Source organism: Leucoraja erinacea, chromosome 39 (genome assembly GCF_028641065.1).
Source record: "Leucoraja erinacea ecotype New England chromosome 39, Leri_hhj_1, whole genome shotgun sequence".
Classification (NCBI taxonomy): Eukaryota; Metazoa; Chordata; class Chondrichthyes; order Rajiformes; family Rajidae; genus Leucoraja; species Leucoraja erinaceus.
The window spans coordinates 2,252,601-2,273,450 of NC_073415.1; the positions used below are offsets into that span (position 1 = coordinate 2,252,601).

General features: G+C 47.3%; 1 protein-coding gene across 1 annotated transcript in view; it reads right to left on the minus strand.

The window, feature by feature from the left end:
• LOC129714580 (adhesion G protein-coupled receptor E5-like) overlaps positions 1-18,808 on the minus strand; it is a 75,902-nt gene extending 57,094 nt beyond the window's left edge. Inside the window, exon 1 of the mRNA XM_055664302.1 lies at positions 18,326-18,808. Coding sequence (XP_055520277.1) covers positions 18,326-18,350 — 25 coding nt within the window. The 5' untranslated portion in view covers positions 18,351-18,808. The remainder of the gene's footprint in view (positions 1-18,325) is intronic.
• Between the last annotated feature and the right edge of the window lie 2,042 nt (positions 18,809-20,850).

The window sequence follows — 20,850 nt, forward strand, 5'->3', positions numbered from 1 at the left end:
GTCCCACTGAGTCCGTGCCGTCCAGCGATCACCCTGTTCACCAGCAAAACACAATTCTTTTTTACCAAAACCAATTAACCTTTTTGGTGGCAAAAACGGGAAAGCAGACTATTATCTAAATGGTGGCCGATTGGGAAAGGGGGAGATGCAGCGCGACCTGGGTGTCATGGTACACCAGTCATTGAAGGTAGGCATGCAGGTGCAGCAGGCAGTAAAGAAAGCGAATGGTATGTTAGCTTTCATTGCAAAAGGATTTGAGTATAGGAGCAGGGAGGTTCTACTGCAGTTGTACAGGGTCTTGGTAAGACCACACCTGGAGTATTGCGTACAGTTTTGGTCTCCAAATCTGAGGAAGGACATTATTGCCATAGAGGGAGTGCAGAGAAGGTTCACCAGACTGATTCCTGGAATGTCAGGACTGTCTTATGAAGAAAGACTGGATAGACTTGGTTTATACTCTCTAGAATTTAGGAGATTGAGAGGGGATCTTATAGAATCTTACAAAATTCTTAAGGGGTTGGACAGGCTAGATGCAGGAAGATTGTTCCCGATGTTGGGGAAGTCCAGGACAAGGGGTCACAGCTTAAGGATAAGGGGGAAATCCTTTAAAACCGAGATGAGGAGAACTTTTTTCACACAGAGAGTGGTGAATCTCTGGAACTCTCTGCCACAGAGGGTAGTTGAGGCCAGTTCATTGGCTATATTTAAGAGGGAGTTAGATGTGGCCCTTGTGGCCAAGGGGATCAGAGGGTATGGAGAGAAGGCAGGTACGGGATACTGAGTTGGATGATCAGCCATGATCATATTGAATGGCGGTGCAGGCTCGAAGGGCCGAATGGCCTACTCCTGCACCTAATTTCTATGTTTCTATGTGTCCCAGATAGGACAATGAAATTCTTGCTTTGCACCAAGTCCACTCTGACCAACAATCACCCCGTTCTATGTCCTGCATGCTAGGGACATTTTTTACAAAAGCCAATTGACCTACAAACCTGTACGTCTTTGGAGTGTGGGAGGAAACCGGAGCACCAGGAGAAAACCCACGTGGTCACAGGGAGAACATACAAACTCTGTGCAGACAGCACCCGTAGCCAGGATCTAACCCGTTCTCTGGAGCTGTGAGGCAGCAACTCTACCGCTGCACCACCGTGCCACACCAAATACAGTAAAGTCGACAATTTGTAAGAAGAGAGAAAAATTGACGAACTGATTTAAGGAAAGAGTTTCTCTAGTGGGCAACAAATTAATCCAAGCCTTGTCAACTGGATAATGTTAATTTAATAAATCCCAAGGGAAAATAAATCCCAAGAAAATTATGTCAATTCTTCTCCGTCTCCTGCAGTTCACTCAAAAACCACAATCACAAATAAATTAATCACACCATCACTTTGTAGACTTAATTTAAAAGACATTTGCACATGTACAAGAAATAAATGACAAACAGTAACGGGCCCAGCACCGAACCCTGAGGCTCACCAGTAGTCACAGGCGTCCAGACCGAGATGTAACCTCCCACCATCACCCTCCACTTCCTTCCATGGAGCCAATTTTCTATCCATTCAGCTATCTCTCCTTGGATCCCATAGGATCTAATCTTCTGGAGCAGCCTACCATGCAGAGCCTTGTCGAACGCCTTACTGAAATCCATGTGCACAACATAGAAACATGGAAACATAGAAAATAGGGGCAGGAGTAGGCCATTCGGCCCTTCGAGCATGCACCACCATTCAATATGATCATGGCTGATCATCCAACTCAGTATCCTTCCCAGGCTGATGAACCCCATCTGCCCATAGACAATAGACAATAGACAATAGACAATAGACAATAGACAATAGACAATAGACAATAGGTGCAGGAGGAGGCCATTCGGCCCTTCGAGCCTGCACCGCCATTCAATATGATCATGGCTGATCATCCAACTCAGTATCCTTCCCAGGCTGATGAACCCCATCTGCATAGACAATAGACAATAGACAGTAGACAATAGGTGCAGGAGTAGGCCATTCGGCCCTTCGAGCCAGCACCGCCATTCAATTTGATCATGGCTGTTCATCCACAATCAGTAACCCGTTCCTGCCTTCTCCCCATATCCTCTCACTCCGCTATCTTTAAGAGCCATATCTAACTCTCTCTTGAAAGTATCCAGAAAACCGGCCTCCAACGCCCTCTGAGGCAGAGAATTCTGACACCCGTACTAATCAAGAATCTATCTATCTCTGCTTTAGAAATATCCATTGGCTTGTCCTCCACAGCCTTCTGTGGCAAAGAATTCTACTGTATCTCTCTCGGCTGCCTTCCAAGAAGCCAATTTTAAAGTCTGAAGTTTTAGTATCTGCAGATTTTTAACTTAATCCCCAGATCAGTGAGTATAGATTTTGAGTAATTTAGTGAAGGACAAAATGCCCAGGAGGAAGAGAGCTGGAAGGAACACAAGTGCATTACTGGAAGGCTTTGATCAGTAGTTCAGTGCTGGACACAGGCCAGTGTAAACAGGAAGAGCATCAGACCACTACATATGATATTTCAAGTATTATAGCTTCATCTGGGGACTGGGCCAATACTAATATAGTTTGTCTGACCTCTTTAAAACGTTGTTGAGATTTTAACTCTGGGGGCTGGGCTTAGTGAATTCATGTGTCGGAAGGAACTGCAGATGCTGGTTTACACCGAAGGTGGACACAAAATGCTGGAGTAACTCAGCGGGACGGGCAGCATTTTCTGGATAGAATGTCTGAAGAAAGGTGGTGGTGTGGTAGATTTGCTGGCTCACAGCGCTGGAGACCCGGGTTCGATCCTGGCTAGAGGTGCTTGAGTGTACGTTCTCCCCGTGACTGCGTGGGCTTTCTCTGAGATCCTTGGTTTCCTCCCACACTCCAAAGACGTACAGGTTTGTAGGTTGTGTTCAAGAAGGAACTGCAGATGCTGGAAGTTCGAAGGTACACAAAAATGCTGGAGAAACTCAGCGGGTGCGGCAGCATCTATGGAGCGAAGGAAATAGGCAACGTTTCGGGCCGAAATCCTTCTTCAGGTTTGTAGGTTAATAGGTTTGGCATGGATGTAAAATTGTACATAGAAAACATAGAAAATAGGTGCAGGAGTAGGCCATTCGGCCCTTCGAGCCTGCACCGCCATTCAATATGATCATGGGTGATCATCCAACTCAGTATCCTGTACCTGCCTTCTCTCCATACCCCCTGATCCCTTTGGCCACAAGGGCCACATCTAACTCCCTCTTAAATGTAGCCAATGAACTGTGGCCTCAACTACATTCTGTTGTGAAGGGTGTTAATGTACAGGGGTCGGTGCGGACTCGGTGGGCCGAATGGCCTGTTTCCGCACTGTATCTCTCAACTAAACTAATATAAACTAAACTAAACTAAAGGGTCTCAACCCGAAACGTCACCCATTCCTTCTCTCCAGAGATGCTGACTGTCCCGCTGAGTCACTCCAGCATTTTATGTCTCTCTTCGTGAATCACTTTCACTCCATGATCCAACTGAGGATGAAGTCACAGCCCAAATTATAGTCCTCTGGCTGACCTATCTCCCCAAGATCACACTCTACCCCTTCCACGAGGTTTGAGCCACCCACTGTACCTTACTGAGGAGTGGCACATTGTCTCTGCTGCCCTGGCACATGTCCAACCCTCAAGATCGACACAAAACGCTGGAGTAACTCAGCGGGACAGGCCGCAGTCTTCAGATGGATCTCGACCCGAAACGTCACCCATTCCTTCTCTCCAGAGTTGCTGCCTGCCCGCTGAGTTACTCCGGCATTTTGTATATCTATCTTCGGTGTAAACTAGCATCTGCAGTTCCTTCCAACACACTATGTCTAACCTTTGATCAGTTTAACCATCACAGTGAGGAATGTGGAGGAGTCACTGTGGTGGATGTTCCTGTTAAAATGTATTTGGTGTGTTTTGGTGCTTTTTAGTTTTTATTAGTATGACTGTATGGCAAATCAAACTCATCGTATGTTGCAAAACATACTTGGGTAATAGATTATGATTATGATTATGATTATAAACACAATAAACAATGATTAAAAGCATGAGAATGTAGTTTGAAAACTGTTGGACTGAGTGCAGAGGAGACCATGCATCTTGTACTTACATAGGCTTCCTCAATCCAGCCCAGAGCATCAACAGTTTATGTTGCTTTCGTATTAAAGTATAAACAATATTATTTGTATGGGACAAGCTACAGCCAATTTATACAAAGCAGAATGCAAGAATGTAATAGCAAGATAAACAAGCAGATTTAGACTTTGGAGATACAGCGTAGAAACAGGCCCTTCGAGTCCACACCTTACCATAGAGCACCCTGTACTCCAGCACTAGCATGCAACACACAAGAGGCAATTTACATTTACAAAAGCCAATTAACAAACAAACCCGCACGTCTTTGGAGTGTGGGAGGAAACCGGAGCACCCATAGAAAATCGAACCCAGGTCACAGGGAGGACATTGTTTTAATAATGAAATCGTAACAAATTGGTTAATATTGGAGGTAGATAAAAATGCTGGAGAAACTCAGCGGGCGAGGCAGCATCTATGGAGCGAAGGAATAGGTGGCGTTTCGGGTAGAGACCCTTCTTCCATATCTCTAAGTCTCCCTCTACCCCCACTCTCAGTCTGAAGAAGGGTCACAACCCAAAACGTCACCCATTCCTTCTCTCCAGAGATGCTGCCTGTCCCGCTGAGTTACTCCAGCATTTTGTGTCTACCTTCGGTTTAAACCAGTATCAGCAGTTCCTTCCTACACAACAGTAGGTGATGTTTTGGGTCTGGACTCTTGTTCAGAGTGAGGAAGGGCCCCGACCCGAGACGTTGCCTGGTCATTCCCTCCACAGGTGCTGCCCGACCTGCCGAGTTCTTCCAGCAGAATAGAATAGAATAGTTTCTTTATTGTCATTGTAACATGAACCATGTACAACGAAATTTAAAAATGTCAGCCAGTCAGTGCACCATTCAAACATTTCTAAAAGCTAACGATACATACAAGATAAAATATTAAAAGATAAACAACTAAAATAAATATCACGAAAATAGCACGCATAAACACCCAACCCTCCATCCTTCTGTCGATTTCACAGTTACCACAGTCCCTTAGTCTGTATCGCCCCTGCGTTCCTTGGCGGCTACATTTAGTGCTTTTATAGCAGTGGGGTAAAAACTGTTTTTTAGTCTGTTCGTACTTGTCCTTGTAGATCTGTACCGTCTGCCTGACGGCAACAGTTCAAACAGGGAATGTCCGGGGTGGGAAATGTCCTTTATGATGCTCTGGGATTTTTTGATGCAGCGGGAACTGTGTAAGTCCTCCAAGGTAAGGAGAGGGCAGCCGACAATCCTCTGGGCGTTGTCAATGGCCCTCTGGAGCGCTTTCCTCTGAGCTGCTGTGCAGCTGGTGTACCACACGCATACACAGTATGTTAGTATGCTCTCAATGGAGCACCGATAAAAGGACAGCAGCAGTCTCTGAGTGATGTTATTCTTCCTGAGCACCCTCAGGAAGTGCAGTCTCTGCTGGACCTTTTTCAGCAGCGCAGTGGTGTTCACGCTCCACGTCAGGTCCTCCTCAATATGGATTCCCAGGAAGCAGAAATCCGCCACCCTCTCTACACAGCCCCCTCTGATAGTCAATGGTACCATGTCCGTTTTATTCTTCCTAAAGTCTATTATTAATTCCTTTGTCTTTAAGGTGTTGAGGAGCAGGTTATTTGCACTTTGTGTGGTGCCCAATTGCATCTTGACCTGTTACACCATTGCAGAGGAAGTAGCAACTCTGAACGACGCCTGTTGAAGTGATAACATGGCAACAGCAGAGAGTGAGAGATGCTTGTGCATTAAGGGATCTGTGGTTAGTGCAGGGAATTGACCCTATGGTAATAGATCACCCTGTAATCTTGTTAAACAATGAGAGACACAAAAAGCTGGAGTAACTCCGCGGGTCAGACAACATCTCTGGAGAAAAGGAACAGATAACGTTTCGGGTCAAGACTCTTCTTCAGACAAATAATGACCAGATACAAGATAAATGGTCCTTTATATTCCTGTATCTGTTACTTATGTTGTACAGTATGTATTTCATTGCTTTGTGAACCAAATGTGCTGTAGTATAGTGTTTTGAAGGAGTTTTTTGCGGTAATGTTCTTAAGTATAGTTGAATATTTTCTAATGTACCATCATAAGTGATAAGTTCATGTGATTGGAGCAGAATGAGGCCATTCGGCCCATCAAGTCTACTCTGTCATTCAATCCATCTTCCTCTCTCGACCCCATTCTCCTGCCTTCTCCTCTTAACCCCTGACACCGATACTAATCTTAGGACAGTACAGCATGGAAACAGGCCCATCAAGCACCCTTCAAAACCAACCCTACACTAAATGTATTTTGTTCTCCCCACATGCCGTTAAATCCCTTCAAGATTCTTTCACTTGGGGCGATTTACAGTGACCAAGTAATCCGCAAATCCGAACATCTTTGGGATGTGGGAGAAAACCAGAGAAAACCCACGTAGTCACAGGGAGAACGTGCAAACTCCACACAGACAGCAGCCGAGGCCAGGATTAAGGTTCAGTCACTGGAGATGTGAGGAAGTCTCTCTACTCTCTATGCCCCTGTGTTGAACGCAACTCTTTATTTATAGACACAGTATGGTAGCAGGCCCTTCGACCCATCGAGTCCATGCTGACCATCGATCACCCGTTCACACTGGCTTGATGGTATCCCACTTTCTCATCCACACTAGGGGCAATTTACAGAATTGACCTACAAAACCCTACAAACCCCAGCAATTAACCTACAAACCCACACGTCTTTGGGATGTGGGAGGAAACCAGAGCACCCAGGGAACCCAGCTTTCATAGCAAAAGGATTTGAGTATAGGAGCAGGGAGGTTCTACTGCAGTTGTAGGGTCTTGGTGAGACCACACCTGGAGTATTGCGTACAGTTTTGGTCTCCAAATCTGAGGAAGGACATTATTGCCATAGAGGGAGTGCAGAGAAGGTTCACCAGACTGATTCCTGGGATGTCAGGACTGTCTTATGAAGAAAGACTGGATAGACTTGGTTTATACTCTCTAGAATTTAGGAGATTGAGAGGGGATCTTATAGAAATTTACAAAATTCTTAAGGGGTTGGACAGGCTAGATGCAGGAAGATTGCTCCCAATGTTGGGGGAAGTCCAGGACAAGGGGTCACAGCTTAAGGATAAGGGGGAAATCCTTTAAAACCGAGATGAGAAGAACTTTTTTTCACACAGAGAGTGGTGAATCTCTGGAACTCTCTGCCACAGAGGGTAGTTGAGGCCAGTTCATTGGCTATATTTAAGAGGGAGTTAGATGTGGCCCTTGTGGCTAAGGGGATCAGGGGGTATGGAGAGAAGGCAGGTACGGGATACTGAGTTGGACGATCAGCCATGATCATATTGAATGGCGGTGCAGGCTCGAAGGGCCGAATGGCCTACTCCAGCACCTAATTTCTATGTTTCTATGTTTCTGTGTTACTCAACCTCTCCCTATCGCTCACACCCTCTAGTACTGGCAACATCCTCGTAAATCATAAGAGAAGGCAGGTACAGGATACTGAGTTGGATGATCAGCCATGGCCTACTCCTGCACCTAATTTCTATGTTTCTATGTAACAGAGAGAACGTGCAAACTCCACACACACAGCACCGGAGGCTGGGATCGAACCCGGGTCTCTGGTACTATGAGGCAACAGCTCTACCTACCGTGCCTCTGCGCCGCTATTATGGGGAGTGTTTCCATATCCATGTAAGTCAACGGAAATTGCCACTGTGGTTTATTCCACCCAGAGGGAACTCATGCACTCACAGGGAGAACATGAAAACTAAGCAGAGATCAAAATTCCACTCATGCAGCATGGAGGCAGCCCCTTCTGCCCAACTTGCTCACAACAGCCACCATGTCAAGTCAAGTCAAGTCAAGTCAAGTTTATTTGTCACATACACATACGAGATGTGCAGTGAAATGAAAGTGGCAATGCTCGCGGCCTTTTGTGCAAAAGACAAACAACAAAACAACCAAACAAATTATAAACACAATCATAACACACATATTCATCTACACATAACACACACATGTCCCATCTACACTAGCCCCATCTGCCTGCGTTTGGCCAATATCCCTCTAAACCTGTCCCATCCATGTATTCATCTACTGTAAATATTTCTTAAACGTTGGGATAGCCCCAACCTCAACTACCTCCTCCGGCAGCTCGTTCCACACACCCTTTGTGTGAAAAAGTTACCCCTCAGATTCCTGTTAAATCTTTTCCCCTTCACCTTGAGCTCTCGTCCTCTGGTCCTCGGGTTTAAGAGATGAACACATCTCGTAAATCCTACCTCGAAGGTTTAAGTCTACTCTGGGCAAGAGATTTTGTGCGTTTGCATGATCTATTCCTTTCATTATTCTGTAGACCTCTATGAGATCACCTGAATGTAAACACCACCAGGTGGCGCTAGCAATGGCTGCCTTGCCAATAGTCTGTCTGTCCCTTCCTTCTTTGTGTTTTAATAGTATGTGTTAAATGTATGTGTTTCATGTTCTTTAGCTTGTTTTATATGGGGGGTGCGGGGTTGGGGGAAACTGTTTCTAATCTCTTACCTCGATGGAGATGCGATTTGTTCGAACTGCGGCCTAACATTAAGGAGTTGGCGGCCTTTGCTGGAGACCGATTTTGTGAGCTTCACCGTGGGGACCCGACGGACTTACAATCGCGGAGCCCACGATTCCTTTGCTAGGGATCGACCTCGGAGTTCCAACTGTGGGTGCCTGCGGACTTTAACATCACAGAGCCCGCGGCCTCTGGTCAGAGACCGACTTCGGGAACTCCAAGCCGCAGGAGTTTCGATCGCCCCAACGCGGGAGTTTCGATCGCCCCAAGGGGGGCTTTGACCGCCGGCTGTGGGAGCTTCGATCGCCCCCACGGATGGTTCGACTGCCCCGACCGCGGGACAATAGAGAGGAAGAAGATTGTACTTTTTTGCCTTCCATCACAGTGGGGAATGTGTGGAATCCGCTGTGGTGGATGTTTATGTTAACTTTTATGTAGATGTGTGTATTGTTGCTTGTTTTCCGTATGACTGTATGGTAATTCGCATATCACAGTACCTTAATTGGTACGTGTGACAATAAAAGACCTTTGAAACCTTTGAAATCTCTATCAGATCCACTCTATCCAATATTCATGGACTGATTACTGTTTACATATTAAAAACCTTCAGGTACATGAATAGGACAGGTTTGGAGGGATATGGACCAAGCGCAGGCAGGTGGGACTAATATAGCTGGGATATGTTGGCCGGTGTGGGCAGGTTTGGATGAAGGGCCTGTTTCCACACTGTATCAGTCTATGACTATGAAGGCTATGGTATGGTGGCCTTCATGGGTCAGTGCTAGGGTTGCCAACTTTCTCACTTCCAACTAAGGGACAAAAGGTCAAAATACGGGACAAATTCCCGACGGCAATTCGTTGACCGGCTGGGCCGTGGCTGGGTGAATGATGAGTTGGCCCCGGGTGCTGGACTGCACACAAAGCCCAGCTGGGCGGGCCAGCTGAGGAGTTTTGGCCCGGGTGCGTACAAAGTCTGGCGCACCATCCAACTCATGAACCGATGATCGGCCATGAGAAGGAGGGGTGGTGGTGTTGGTGGTAAGCGAAGGTCCGAGGGTCGGACAGCTGGCTGGGCTGCCGACCGACGGGGCCACGGGCGAGGCGCTGCTGCTGCTGCTGCTGCACTCCATGGGCTGCACTACGCCGGGACGGGTGAGGCGGGGCCAGACACAACGCTCAGACCCGACAGTCTCCTCGACCCGAGTAGTAGCGGTCAAATACGGGACAGGGGCGGTCCCGTACGGGACAAACCAATTTAGCCCAATATACGGGATGTCCCGGCTAATACGGGACAGTTGGCAACCCTAGTTAGTGCATTGAATGAGAAAGTTACTGTGCAGTTTAATACTGTATGTCTATGTGGCATTTATAACGGAGATTGGCTTTCTCTGGATGACAATGTTTGCTGCCAATGTAATTAATCTCTTATATAAATCTGCAATGACAAATAAGATATACTTGCAGATGAAGACTTTGTTTAATAATTTCTGTGGCTTGTTTACGTGGGTTGAATGAGAGTGTCTAGAAATGGAGAGTGCTGGTCTTAATGCAGCATGTGAAAATAAACAGTGTTTTCAAGTGAGGTCTGGGACTCAATATAGGTTGAGCTGTGGGAACACCACATAGAGAGCACCATGATACCAGCGAGGGAGACACAAACAAGGGACATTGAACAAATAGGTCGTGCAGGAAGGAACTGCAGATGCTGGTTTACACTGAAGATAGACACAAAATGCTGGAGTAACTCAGCGGGACAGGCAGCATCTCCGGGGAGAAGGAATGGGTGATGTTTCAGGTGGAGGATCTTCTAGAAACATATAAAATTATAAAAGGACTGGACAAGCTAGATGCAGGAAAAATTTTCCCAATGTTGGGCGAGTCCAGAACCAGGGGCCACGGTCTTAGAATAAAGGGGAGGCCATTTAAGACTGAGGTGAGAAAAAATGTTTTCAGTTGTGAATTTGTGGAATTCCCTGCCACAGCGGGCAGTGGAGGCCAAGTCACTGGATGGATTTAAGAGAGAGTTAGATAGAGCTCTAGGGGCTAATGGAATCAAGGGGAGAAGGCAGGCATGGGTTATTGATTGGGGAAGATCAGCCATGATCACAATGAATGGCGGTGCTGGCTCGAAGGGCCGAATGGCCTCCTCCTACACCGATTTTCTAAGTTTCGATGTTTCTATGAGACCCTTGTTCAAACTGAGAGTCAGGGGAGAGGGAGACACAAAGATATGGAAGGGTAAAGTGTGAAAAGGAGAGATCAAAGGGGATGAAGGTGAAAGAAAATGGGTCTCTGGAGCTGCATTCGCTGTAAGGCAGCAGCTCTACCGCTGCGCCACCGTGACCGCCCGTTCCTTGTGTCTATGGAGAGGCAATGGCTGGGAAGAGAAGATGATTGGAAATGGTTGGATGGCGTGTAGCGAGATCCAAATACAGATCTCGTTCTCCGCAGAATGTCCACGTCACTGAGTCATGTGTAGACCACGTCCCGCCATGTGACGTCACCGCCAGCCTAACCAAGCCTCCACTTCCTCAGGACGATGAGGAACCTCAGCAACTCTTGCCAACCTCTACAGATGCACCAGAGGAACCATGCTGTCGGCTTGCATCACCGCTTGGTTTGGGAACAGCTCTGACCAATTGCCGAGAGTTGTAGATGCAGCCCAGTTTAGTTTAGTTTAGAGATACAGCATGGAAACAGGCCCTTTCTTAAACATTGGGATAGTCCCAGCCTCAACTATCTCCTCTGTAAAACTTTTACAGTCGGTTTTTATATTCCCCGCAAGCTTTCTTTCATGCTCTTCCCCTCCGCCCCCTCTTAATTAACCCCTTTGCCCTCCTCTGTCGAGTTCTAAATGTCTCCCAGTTTCTGGTTTGCTGCTTCTTCTGGCCAATTTATCTGCCTCTTCCTTGGATTTAACACTATCCTTGATTTCCCTCGTTAGCCATAGTTGAGCCGCCTTCCCCCTTTTATTTTTTCGCCAGACAGGGATGAACAATTTCTGGAGTTCATCCATGCGGTTCTTCCATTGTTACACCATTGCATCTACACTGTCAACCCTTTAACTAATTTGCCAGTCTATCCCAGCCAATTTCCATCTCATATCTTCAAAGTCTCCTTTATTCAAATTCAGGACTCTAGTCTCTAAATTAACCGTGTCACTCTCCATCCTAATGCAGAATTCCACCATATTAAGGTCACTGTTGCCCAAGGGGCCTTGCACAACAAGATCATTAACTAATCCTTCCTAATTGCATAATACCCAGTCTAGTGAGGCCTGCCCTCTAGTTGGTTCATCTATATATTGGTTTTAAAAACCATCCAGGATATCCTCCTCCTCAGCGCTGTTACCAATTTGGTTGGCCCAATCTATATGTAGATTGAAGTCACCGACGATAACCACTGTACCTCTGCTACACGCATCCCTAATGTCCTGTTTGATGCTATCCCCAACCTTCCTACTGCTGTTTGGTCGTCTGGTGTCAGGAGTGGGATTCGAACCCATGAATACCCGGGTTCTAACGGGAGGACTTCACTCCTTGAGTCTGGCGCCCTAATCCACTTTCCGGTGTGTGGTTTGTAGCTACAAACCTCAGCCAACTAACCTCACGACAAACCTGCACCTCTGTTGTCTCACTCACGGTTTTGATCTGGTAGTTGGTTCTCTCGGTAAGCTCATGACCGCTAATCCGTGCCACAATATCGCTCCAACATCGTCAGTCCAAATTGAGTTTCATTTAGTTTCATTTAGTTCAGTTTAGTTTATTGTCACGTGTGTACCGAGGTACAGTGGAAAGCTTTTGTTGCGTGCTAACCAGTCAGCGGAAAGACAATACGTGATTACATTTGAGCCATTTACAGTGTACAGATACAGGATGAAGGGAATAACGTTTCGTGCAAGATGGCGCCCAAGCCTGGCGAGTCTCTTCCTGCTCCTCCCAGATGTGGATCTACATTATTCATTGCAATCGCTCCACTCTTTTAAATCTTTATTTCAACAGCAGCATTTCTACTCTAACTATGTTAAACATTATTCCCTTTATCGCAAGGGTGGCACGGTGGTGCAGCGGGTAGAGTCGCTGCCTTACAGTGCCAGGGACCCGGGTTCAATCCTGACTACAGGTGCTTGACTGTACGGAGTTTGTACGTTCTCCCTGTGACTGCGTGGGTTTTCTCTGGTTGCTCCGGTTTCCTCCCACACTCCAAAGTCCAGGGAGGGCTGTAGGCTCACCTGGTGGGACAGGCAGAGTTGAGCTGGGTTTAGTGCTGCTTCTCTGTGCTGGCTGTGGGCCTGGGGGCACCGCGCCCGTCTGACTCCCGACCAAAGACCCTATAGCGGAGGATCTTTGCTGCCGACCTCTCTGTCTACCTGTGGGGGGGGGGCACTCGGGACAGCGCCGGAGACCCGGCCGGGTTCGACCCCGGCTGCGGATGAAGCGCAGGTCTGTGCCACGTCTCCCTCCTCCAATCACCGCACTCTATCCTCAGTCCCACCCCCCCTCCCTCCTCCAATCACCACGCTGAATTATCATGTCCCGCCCCCATTGCCTGCTGACCGACGTCTCTCACGTCCAATCGGCGCCCTCGATCATCAATCCCACCGCCACCGTCTTGCGGAAAGCGGAGATTTCACCGGGTTTTAAAATCCGGATTACAAAAACTTTGTGGGGATATCCCCCACCTCTCAAAACATGGGGGGGACGTGTCCTCTGGGTTTTCCGCCCCTGGTGTACGGGATGATCGCTGGTCAGCAAGGACTTGTTGGGCCGAAGGGCCTAATTCCGCCTTGTCACAGTAAAGTTTATCATGTATCTGTACACTGTGGGTGGCTTGATTGTAATCATGAAGTCTTTACACTGACTGGATTGTATGTAACAGAAAAGCTTTTTAAGAGCCTGCCCACTTAGGCGATTTTTTTGGCGACTGTCACAGTGGTAGCAGGTCACCTGAAAAAACGGCAACTGGACCCCCCCTTCGACAATGTCTACGACAAGTTACGTCAACCAACCAACTCGTCGAAGTCAAGCTACGGCAAGCTGCCGACAACCGGCGACCCATTAGGACGTCCACCTACGACTATGCCCAAGGCAACCTATGGCCATACAGGCGACAACCTATGACAACCAAAGTCAACCCACGCCCACCCGCGGCAAGCTACGACCCTGCCGGAGACAACTGAAGAGAATTCAGTCGCCGGTACCTGTCGCCAGTTGACATAGGTAGTTGCCAATGGAATTCACCCGGCTACAACCAACGTCACCTGGCGACAACCTACGTCACCTGACGACAACCTACAACAGCACCTACGTCAGGAGAAGACAAACTACGTCAAGCCCACACTCGTCGAAAAGTTTTGAACATTTCAAAATCCAGCGGCATCCAAAAAACGTTACGACTCTTTAGGCGGCTTGAGGAGACGACTCACGACCATACAGGCGTCAACTATGTCAAAACAGCCTTGTCGCCTGTCGTCGCCGAAAAAATCACCTAAGTGGGACAGGGGCTTTGCTGTAACTCGGTACAAGTGACAATTATAAGCTAAACTAGTCTAGAATTATTCTGCACCATTCGGGAACAAGAAGGAACAGTCTGTATCTTTTTATACAACGTTGCCACGTTACAACGTTGAGTCAAGCATGTTTAATTATTAAATGTGCCAATAAAACAGAACTATTAAATTATTACTCGCTGCAGCACAACAGATCTGTAAACGCAGAACATAATAAACCAATCCATATAAAAAATATTAAACAAAAAACAATCCCAAAATGGGATGTGCAAAGGCCAACAACATCTGATTGTGTCTATGTATAGATACAAAACGCTGGAGTAACTCAGCGGGTCTGGCTGCATCTCTGGAGAGAAGGAATGGGTGACGTTTCGGGTCGAGACCCATATCCATGTGTAGCATTGTCTGATCAGGCCAAACAAAGCCTTTCATTGTACTCAGTACATCTGACACTAACAAACCTAAACCTCAAGAGGTTCAAAAGTCAAGAGCATTTAATTGTCATCTGCACCAAAGTGGAACAATGGGGTTATTTTGATAATAGCGTTTCTTGTCCAAAACATGTCATGTTTCATTGTTAGTTATTTTTGAGCCAGGTTATTTATTGATTCATTCTTTCTTGCAGAAGGAAGAGACATGACAAGTGGGCTGGGAAATGGAACTGGTAAAGATAGACACAAAATTCCTGGTAACTCAGTGGGTCAGGCAGCATCTCTGGGGAATATAGATAATGAACGGATCAGGCCAAACCAGTGGATATTTTTATAGTTTTAGCTTTTTAGTTTTAGAGATACAGCACGGAAACAGGCCCTTCGGCCCATCGGGTCCGCGCCGACCAGCGATCCCCGCACACCAACACCCGCTAGGGACAATATATATATTTTTTATTAACCTAACCTAAAAATCTGTTCGGCTTTGGAGTGTGGGAGGAAACCGAAGATCTCGGAGAAAACCCACACAGGTCACGGGGAGAACGTACAAATTCCGTACAGACAGCGCCCACAGTCGGTATCGAACCCGGATCTCCGGCGCTGCATTCGCTGTAATGCCCCTGTCCCACTTAGGAAACCTGAACGGAAACCTCTGGAGACTTTGCGCCCCACCCAAGGTTTCCGTGCGGTTCCCGGAGGTTGCAGGTGGTTGCCGGAGGTTGCAGGTAGTGGAAGCAGGTAGGGAGACTGACAAAAACCTCCGGGAACCGCACGGAAACCTTGGGTGGGACGTAAAGTCTCCAGAGGTTTCCGTTCACGTTTCCTAAGTGGGACAGGGGCATAAGGCAGCAACTCTACCGCTGCGCCACCGTGACTGCAGATTTTTGATTAATATGAGTGTCAGGGGTTATGGGGTGAGGGCAGGAGAATGGGATTGAAAGGGAGAGGTAGATCAGCCATGATTGAATGGCGGAGTAGACTCAGTTCAGTTCAGTTTAGATTATTGTCACGTGTACCGAGGTACAGTGAAAAGCTTTTGTTGCGTGCGTGCTATCCAGTCAGCAGAAAGACAATACGTGATTACAATAGAGCCATTTACAAGGTATAGATACATGATGAGGGAATAACGTTTAGTGCAAGGTAAAGCCAGCAAAGTCCAATCAGCGAAACAGCGAGAAACAGGCCCTTCGGCCCAACTTGCCCATAGCGGTCAACATTAACCATTCACACTTGTCTCACTGCTAGGTTTGCCCATATCCCTCCAAACTTGTCCTATCCATGTACCTGCCTAACTGTTTCTTAAACTGAAATAGTCCCAGCCTCAACTACCTCCTCCGGCACCTTGTTCCATGCACCCACCACCTTTTGTATGAAAAAGTTACCCTTCAGATTCCTATTAAACCTTTTCCCCTTCACATTAAACCTATGTCCTCTGGCTTGATGGGCTGAATGGCCTTATTCTGCTCCTGTAAATTAGGAACGTATGAACATATGACTGAAGAAGGGTCCCGACCCGAAACGTCACCCATCCGTTTCCAGGGGTCATAGCTTAAGGATAAGGGGGAAATCCTTTAAAAACGAGATGAGAAGAACTTTTTTTTAGGAGATTGAGAGGGGATCTTATAGAAACTTACAAAATTCTGCAGGGGTTGGACATTTGGCCCTTCGATGCACCGCCATTCATAGATCATGTTCTGATCATCCAACTCAGTAGTCCCGTACCTGGGGTCCATACCCCTGATCCCATTAGATAAGGGCCAAATCTAACTCCCTCGAATATGCCAATGAACTGCCCTCAACTACCCTCTGTGGCAGAGAGTTCTGGAATTCGCCACTCTCTGCGGGTAGTCGAGTTCTTCTCATCTCGGTTTGGCTATATTCCGAGAGTTTTTCTCGGACTCTCTGCCAGAGGGTAGGCGAGGCAAGTTCATTGGGTATATTAAAGAGGAGTTAGATGTGGCCCTTGTGGTAGGGGATACTGAGTTGGATGAGGCAGGTACGATACTGAGTTGAATGGCGGTGCAGGCTCGAAGGGCCGAATGGCCTACTCCTGCACCTAATTTCTATGTTTCTATGTTTCCTCCATATGCTGCCTGACCCGTTGAGTTACTCCAGCTTTTTGTGTCTATCTTTGGTATAAACCAGCATCTGCAGTTGCTTTTCATTACACCAAGTGACAACAGCGATTTGGAAACTATAAGTCCTTCACCATAAAAAATGCAAGATCCCTGCCAACAGAACAAGACGTGTCCAGTAGCACTCTCTGGAGAGATCTGCTCCATGTGCCAGTGGATGAAGTGAAATGCAGGGCATTAAACAGAAGGGTCTCAATCTGAAACGTCACCCATTCCTTCTATGGGAAGAGAATGGGGACACGGTGTGGGGGGGACGATGAGAGAATAAAGGGTGACCTTGTGTGGGGGAGAGAAGGAAGAGGTGACTAGCTGAGTTACTCCAGCATTTTGTGTCTATCACTTTCCTAACTACTTGCCATTAAATAGATAATAGATAATAAACAATAGGTGCAGGAGTTGGCCATTCGGCCCTTCGAGCCAGCACCGCCATTCAATGTGATCATGGCTGATCATCCCCAATCAGTACCCCATTCCTCATTCCTGCCTTCTCCCCATATCTCCTGACTCCACTATTTTTAAGAGCCCTGTCTAGCTCTCTCTTGAAAGCATCCAGAGAACCTGCCTCCACCGCCCTCTGAGGCAGAGATTTCCACAGACTCACCACTCTCTGTGAGAAAAAGTGTTTCTTCGTCTCCGTTCTAAATGGCTTACCCCTTATCCTTAAACTGTGTGTGGCCCCTGGTTCTGGTCTCCCCCAACATCAGGAACATGCTTCCTGCCTTTAGCGTGTCCAAGCCCTTAACAATCTTAAATGTTTCAATGAGATCCCCTCTCATCCTTTTAAACTCCAGACTTAGCATATTATTCAATACTCAAACTGTAACAAATTATATCTGCGTACACACAGAAAGAAAGGACGAATCAATAAATAATTAAACTCAAAAATAACTAGCACTGAAAAATCATATATTAAAATCATTATTAAAATATCTTTTATTTCAAAGCAGATTTGCATTTATTTTGGAGCTGGCAAATTAGTTCCCTTCCCTGCTATTTCAGCTTGCTCTTTCTGTTTTTTCCACCAAGTGCTTTAATTCTTCCTCGTAATCTGCTTCCACGAAACTTTGAAGGCAATGAATTCCGGATCACGACTAGTTGCCGAGTTACAAGCAAATAACAAGCGATGTCCTGGTTACTGCTCTCGTTCTTGTCGAAAATCCTCGCTCCATCTCTAGAATATCAAAATCCGCTTCACTGTTCTCAGCACCAGCTCAGCTGTCCCGACTTGGAAACAGACTCCAGCCTCCACAATACTTAAAGATCTAAAAGAACGAGTCTGTTCTAAATCAGACCCGCTGAGCCAATGCTCAGAATAGTGATGTGCCTTTGATACAGTATCATAATGGATTAGCAAAGGCAGTGAATCGAAAATTAAACCACTATCCTTGAAGCCTTGTTTCAATAAAAGAAAGATAAAATTATTCCCCAGATGGGGAAGTGGATTACTGTAAATCTTACAGGGATTTTACTTCAAAAGTAAGTTTTATTCAGAATAACAAATATATACAAACTATGCAAACAATTTCAATAGTATGGTACACTGCAGTGTTCACACCTATCTTTAGATAAAAGGCACCTTAGTATTAGTTATACTGTATGTACTTACCCAGTAGGACTCCTCTCCATGCCATGCTGCTGAGGGTATGGGTCAGACTGTTGTAGAGTCAGCCTGTGCTAAATGAAATCGCTGCTCGCCACATCCTCTCATTATAACCATGACGAAACCAGGAAGCTGCTCGCAGCAAGGTCGGAGCCCGGAGTATTTCATAAGAATCATCCTTTGATTCATGAGCTTGTGATTCCGCGATGAATAATAGAGGTGCAATCAGTGCGGGGAATCTCCGCAGATGTTAGAGAGGGGAGGGGAATTGACGAGCGGTCCTGAGGATGACATGAGGAAGGAAGTCCGTGGGCACAGCACAGCTGTGGGACAGTGTTTAACGCAGCCAAGCACTCACTCCCAACACCCGACTCATTTGACAAAAGCAACAATTGATATTTCGCTTGGGCAGCTTACAACCCAGCAGTGCGAATATTGATTTCTCTAATTTCAAGTAACCCTTGCATCCCTCTCTCCCCATCCTTCCCCCACCCAGTTTCTACTACTCATCTTGTTCAGTCTCGTTGTCTGTAACTCACTTTCATCTAGCCCACAGCTAACAATATTTCCCTTATCATTGTGACTTTTTTACCAATCTTTCATATTTCATATATTTTTCATATATTTGTTCTATATCTCTCTGCATCATCCACTGCATCTCTCATTTCCCTTTCCCCTGACTCTCAGTCTGAAGAAGGGTCTCGACCCAAAACGTCACCCATTCCTTCTCTCCAGAGATGCTGCCTGTCCCGCTGAGTTACTCCAACATTTTGTGTCATTTCTTGTGTAATTGAGTTGATCCTCATTATTGGATTATGACAATTTTACACAATTTTAGTGGCAGTCGAGAGGATTTCAGAAGTTAGCGCGAGAGAGGAACTTAACCAGTGAGTCACCAAGGAGGGGGTTCCCCCTATGACTGGGGAGATTTTAATCAGAACCAAGTCTTCGCCTGAAGAATGGTCTTGACACGAAACATCACCTATTCCTTCTCTCCAGAGATGCTGTCTGCCCCACTGAGTTACTCCAGCTTTTAGTGTCTATTGTCAAGGCTACCACTTGGGTTGCTTACAACCTCATTTAGTTTGGAGATACAGCGTGGAAACCAGACCATTCGGCCCATCGGCTGCGCGCCGACCTGCGATCCCTGTACACTAGTTCAAAATCACACACTACGGACAATTTACAGGAGCCAATTTTACCTGCAAATCCACACATCTTTTGCAGTGTGGGAGGAAACCTTCCTTCGGGAGGGGCTCTCTCTCTCTCTAGGGGTGGAGGCAGCCTCCCCTCTCGCAGGGCTCCTGCCTACCTCCCAGTGGGGTCTCGACCGAGGGGGAGAAGCGGGGGGGGCTAGGGGGGGTCTCAGGAGGGGAGGGGGGCCCTTTACGGGGGAGGGGGGGAGGGGGGGGGCTCCTCGGCCCTCCCGGGGGGTGGGGGATCCCTCACCTATCATCCCCCTCCCTCTCCCCCCAGTCTGAACCCTAAAGGAGAGAGGGGAAGGAGAAGGAGTGGGGGGGGGGAAGGGGGGGGGGTGGGGAGGGGAATCCACTTTCTTTCCCCGCTAGGTAACTGTCTCTGAAGAGCGTGCAAGTTCCACACTTCCTCTCCCTCCGGATCGAACACGGGGTCCTCCCCCCTCTCCCCTCTTCCGCTCCCCGCCTGCCGCCGCGCCATAGGTGCGCAGGATTATGAACGTGGAAATGACCAGCCCACGCCACTGAATCCACTCCGAATCTCGAGGGGGGACCCTGCATTTCATTTCTTCCCTTCTCCGCCTTGAAGTGCATCCTCTTTCCTACCCCACCCCTACATTCCTTCCTCTATCTAGAGTTTAGTTGGTTTTGTTTGTTTATTGTCACGTGTACCGAAGGTAGGTACAGTGAAAAAGCTTTATTGTTGCTTGCTATCCCGTCAGGCAGAAAGACAATACGTGTTTACCATCAAGCCTTCCACAGTGTACAGATACATGGTAAAGAGAATAATTTTTTCAATTGCATCGCTGCATGGCAAATTCATTTCACTGTGCCTCAAAGGGCCTGTCCCACTTGGGAGACATTTGCGCATCATTTACGCGACATCCTAAAAATTGGTTGGCACGTGGTGACACGCACATGGCGTGTGGCGGCGTATACGGTGAGGCGCGGTAAAGCGCGGCACCCCAGGATTTTGGAATGCTCAAAATCCTCGCCCGCCACTTGCGTGATGTATCCCTCGCGCACGCTGACGTACCGACGGCGCATGTGTAACGCGTGGTGATGCATGGTTACGCACGATGACGCACGAACATTGCCTATGCTCATTTATTATGCGTCACCGTGCATCAACGTCCGTAACCATGCGTCGCCCGTACACCGTCGGCGCGCCATTTGCGCTTCATTTGAGCGCCGCACCACGTGACAACCCGGGTATAAAGCACGCCGAGTTTTGAAAATTTTTCACTGGGAAAATCCTTGCCACGGAGATCGGACTAAGTACGAACAACATCGCAAATGGCTCCCGAAAGAAGCAGTGCTCTCCAGAGCACTTGG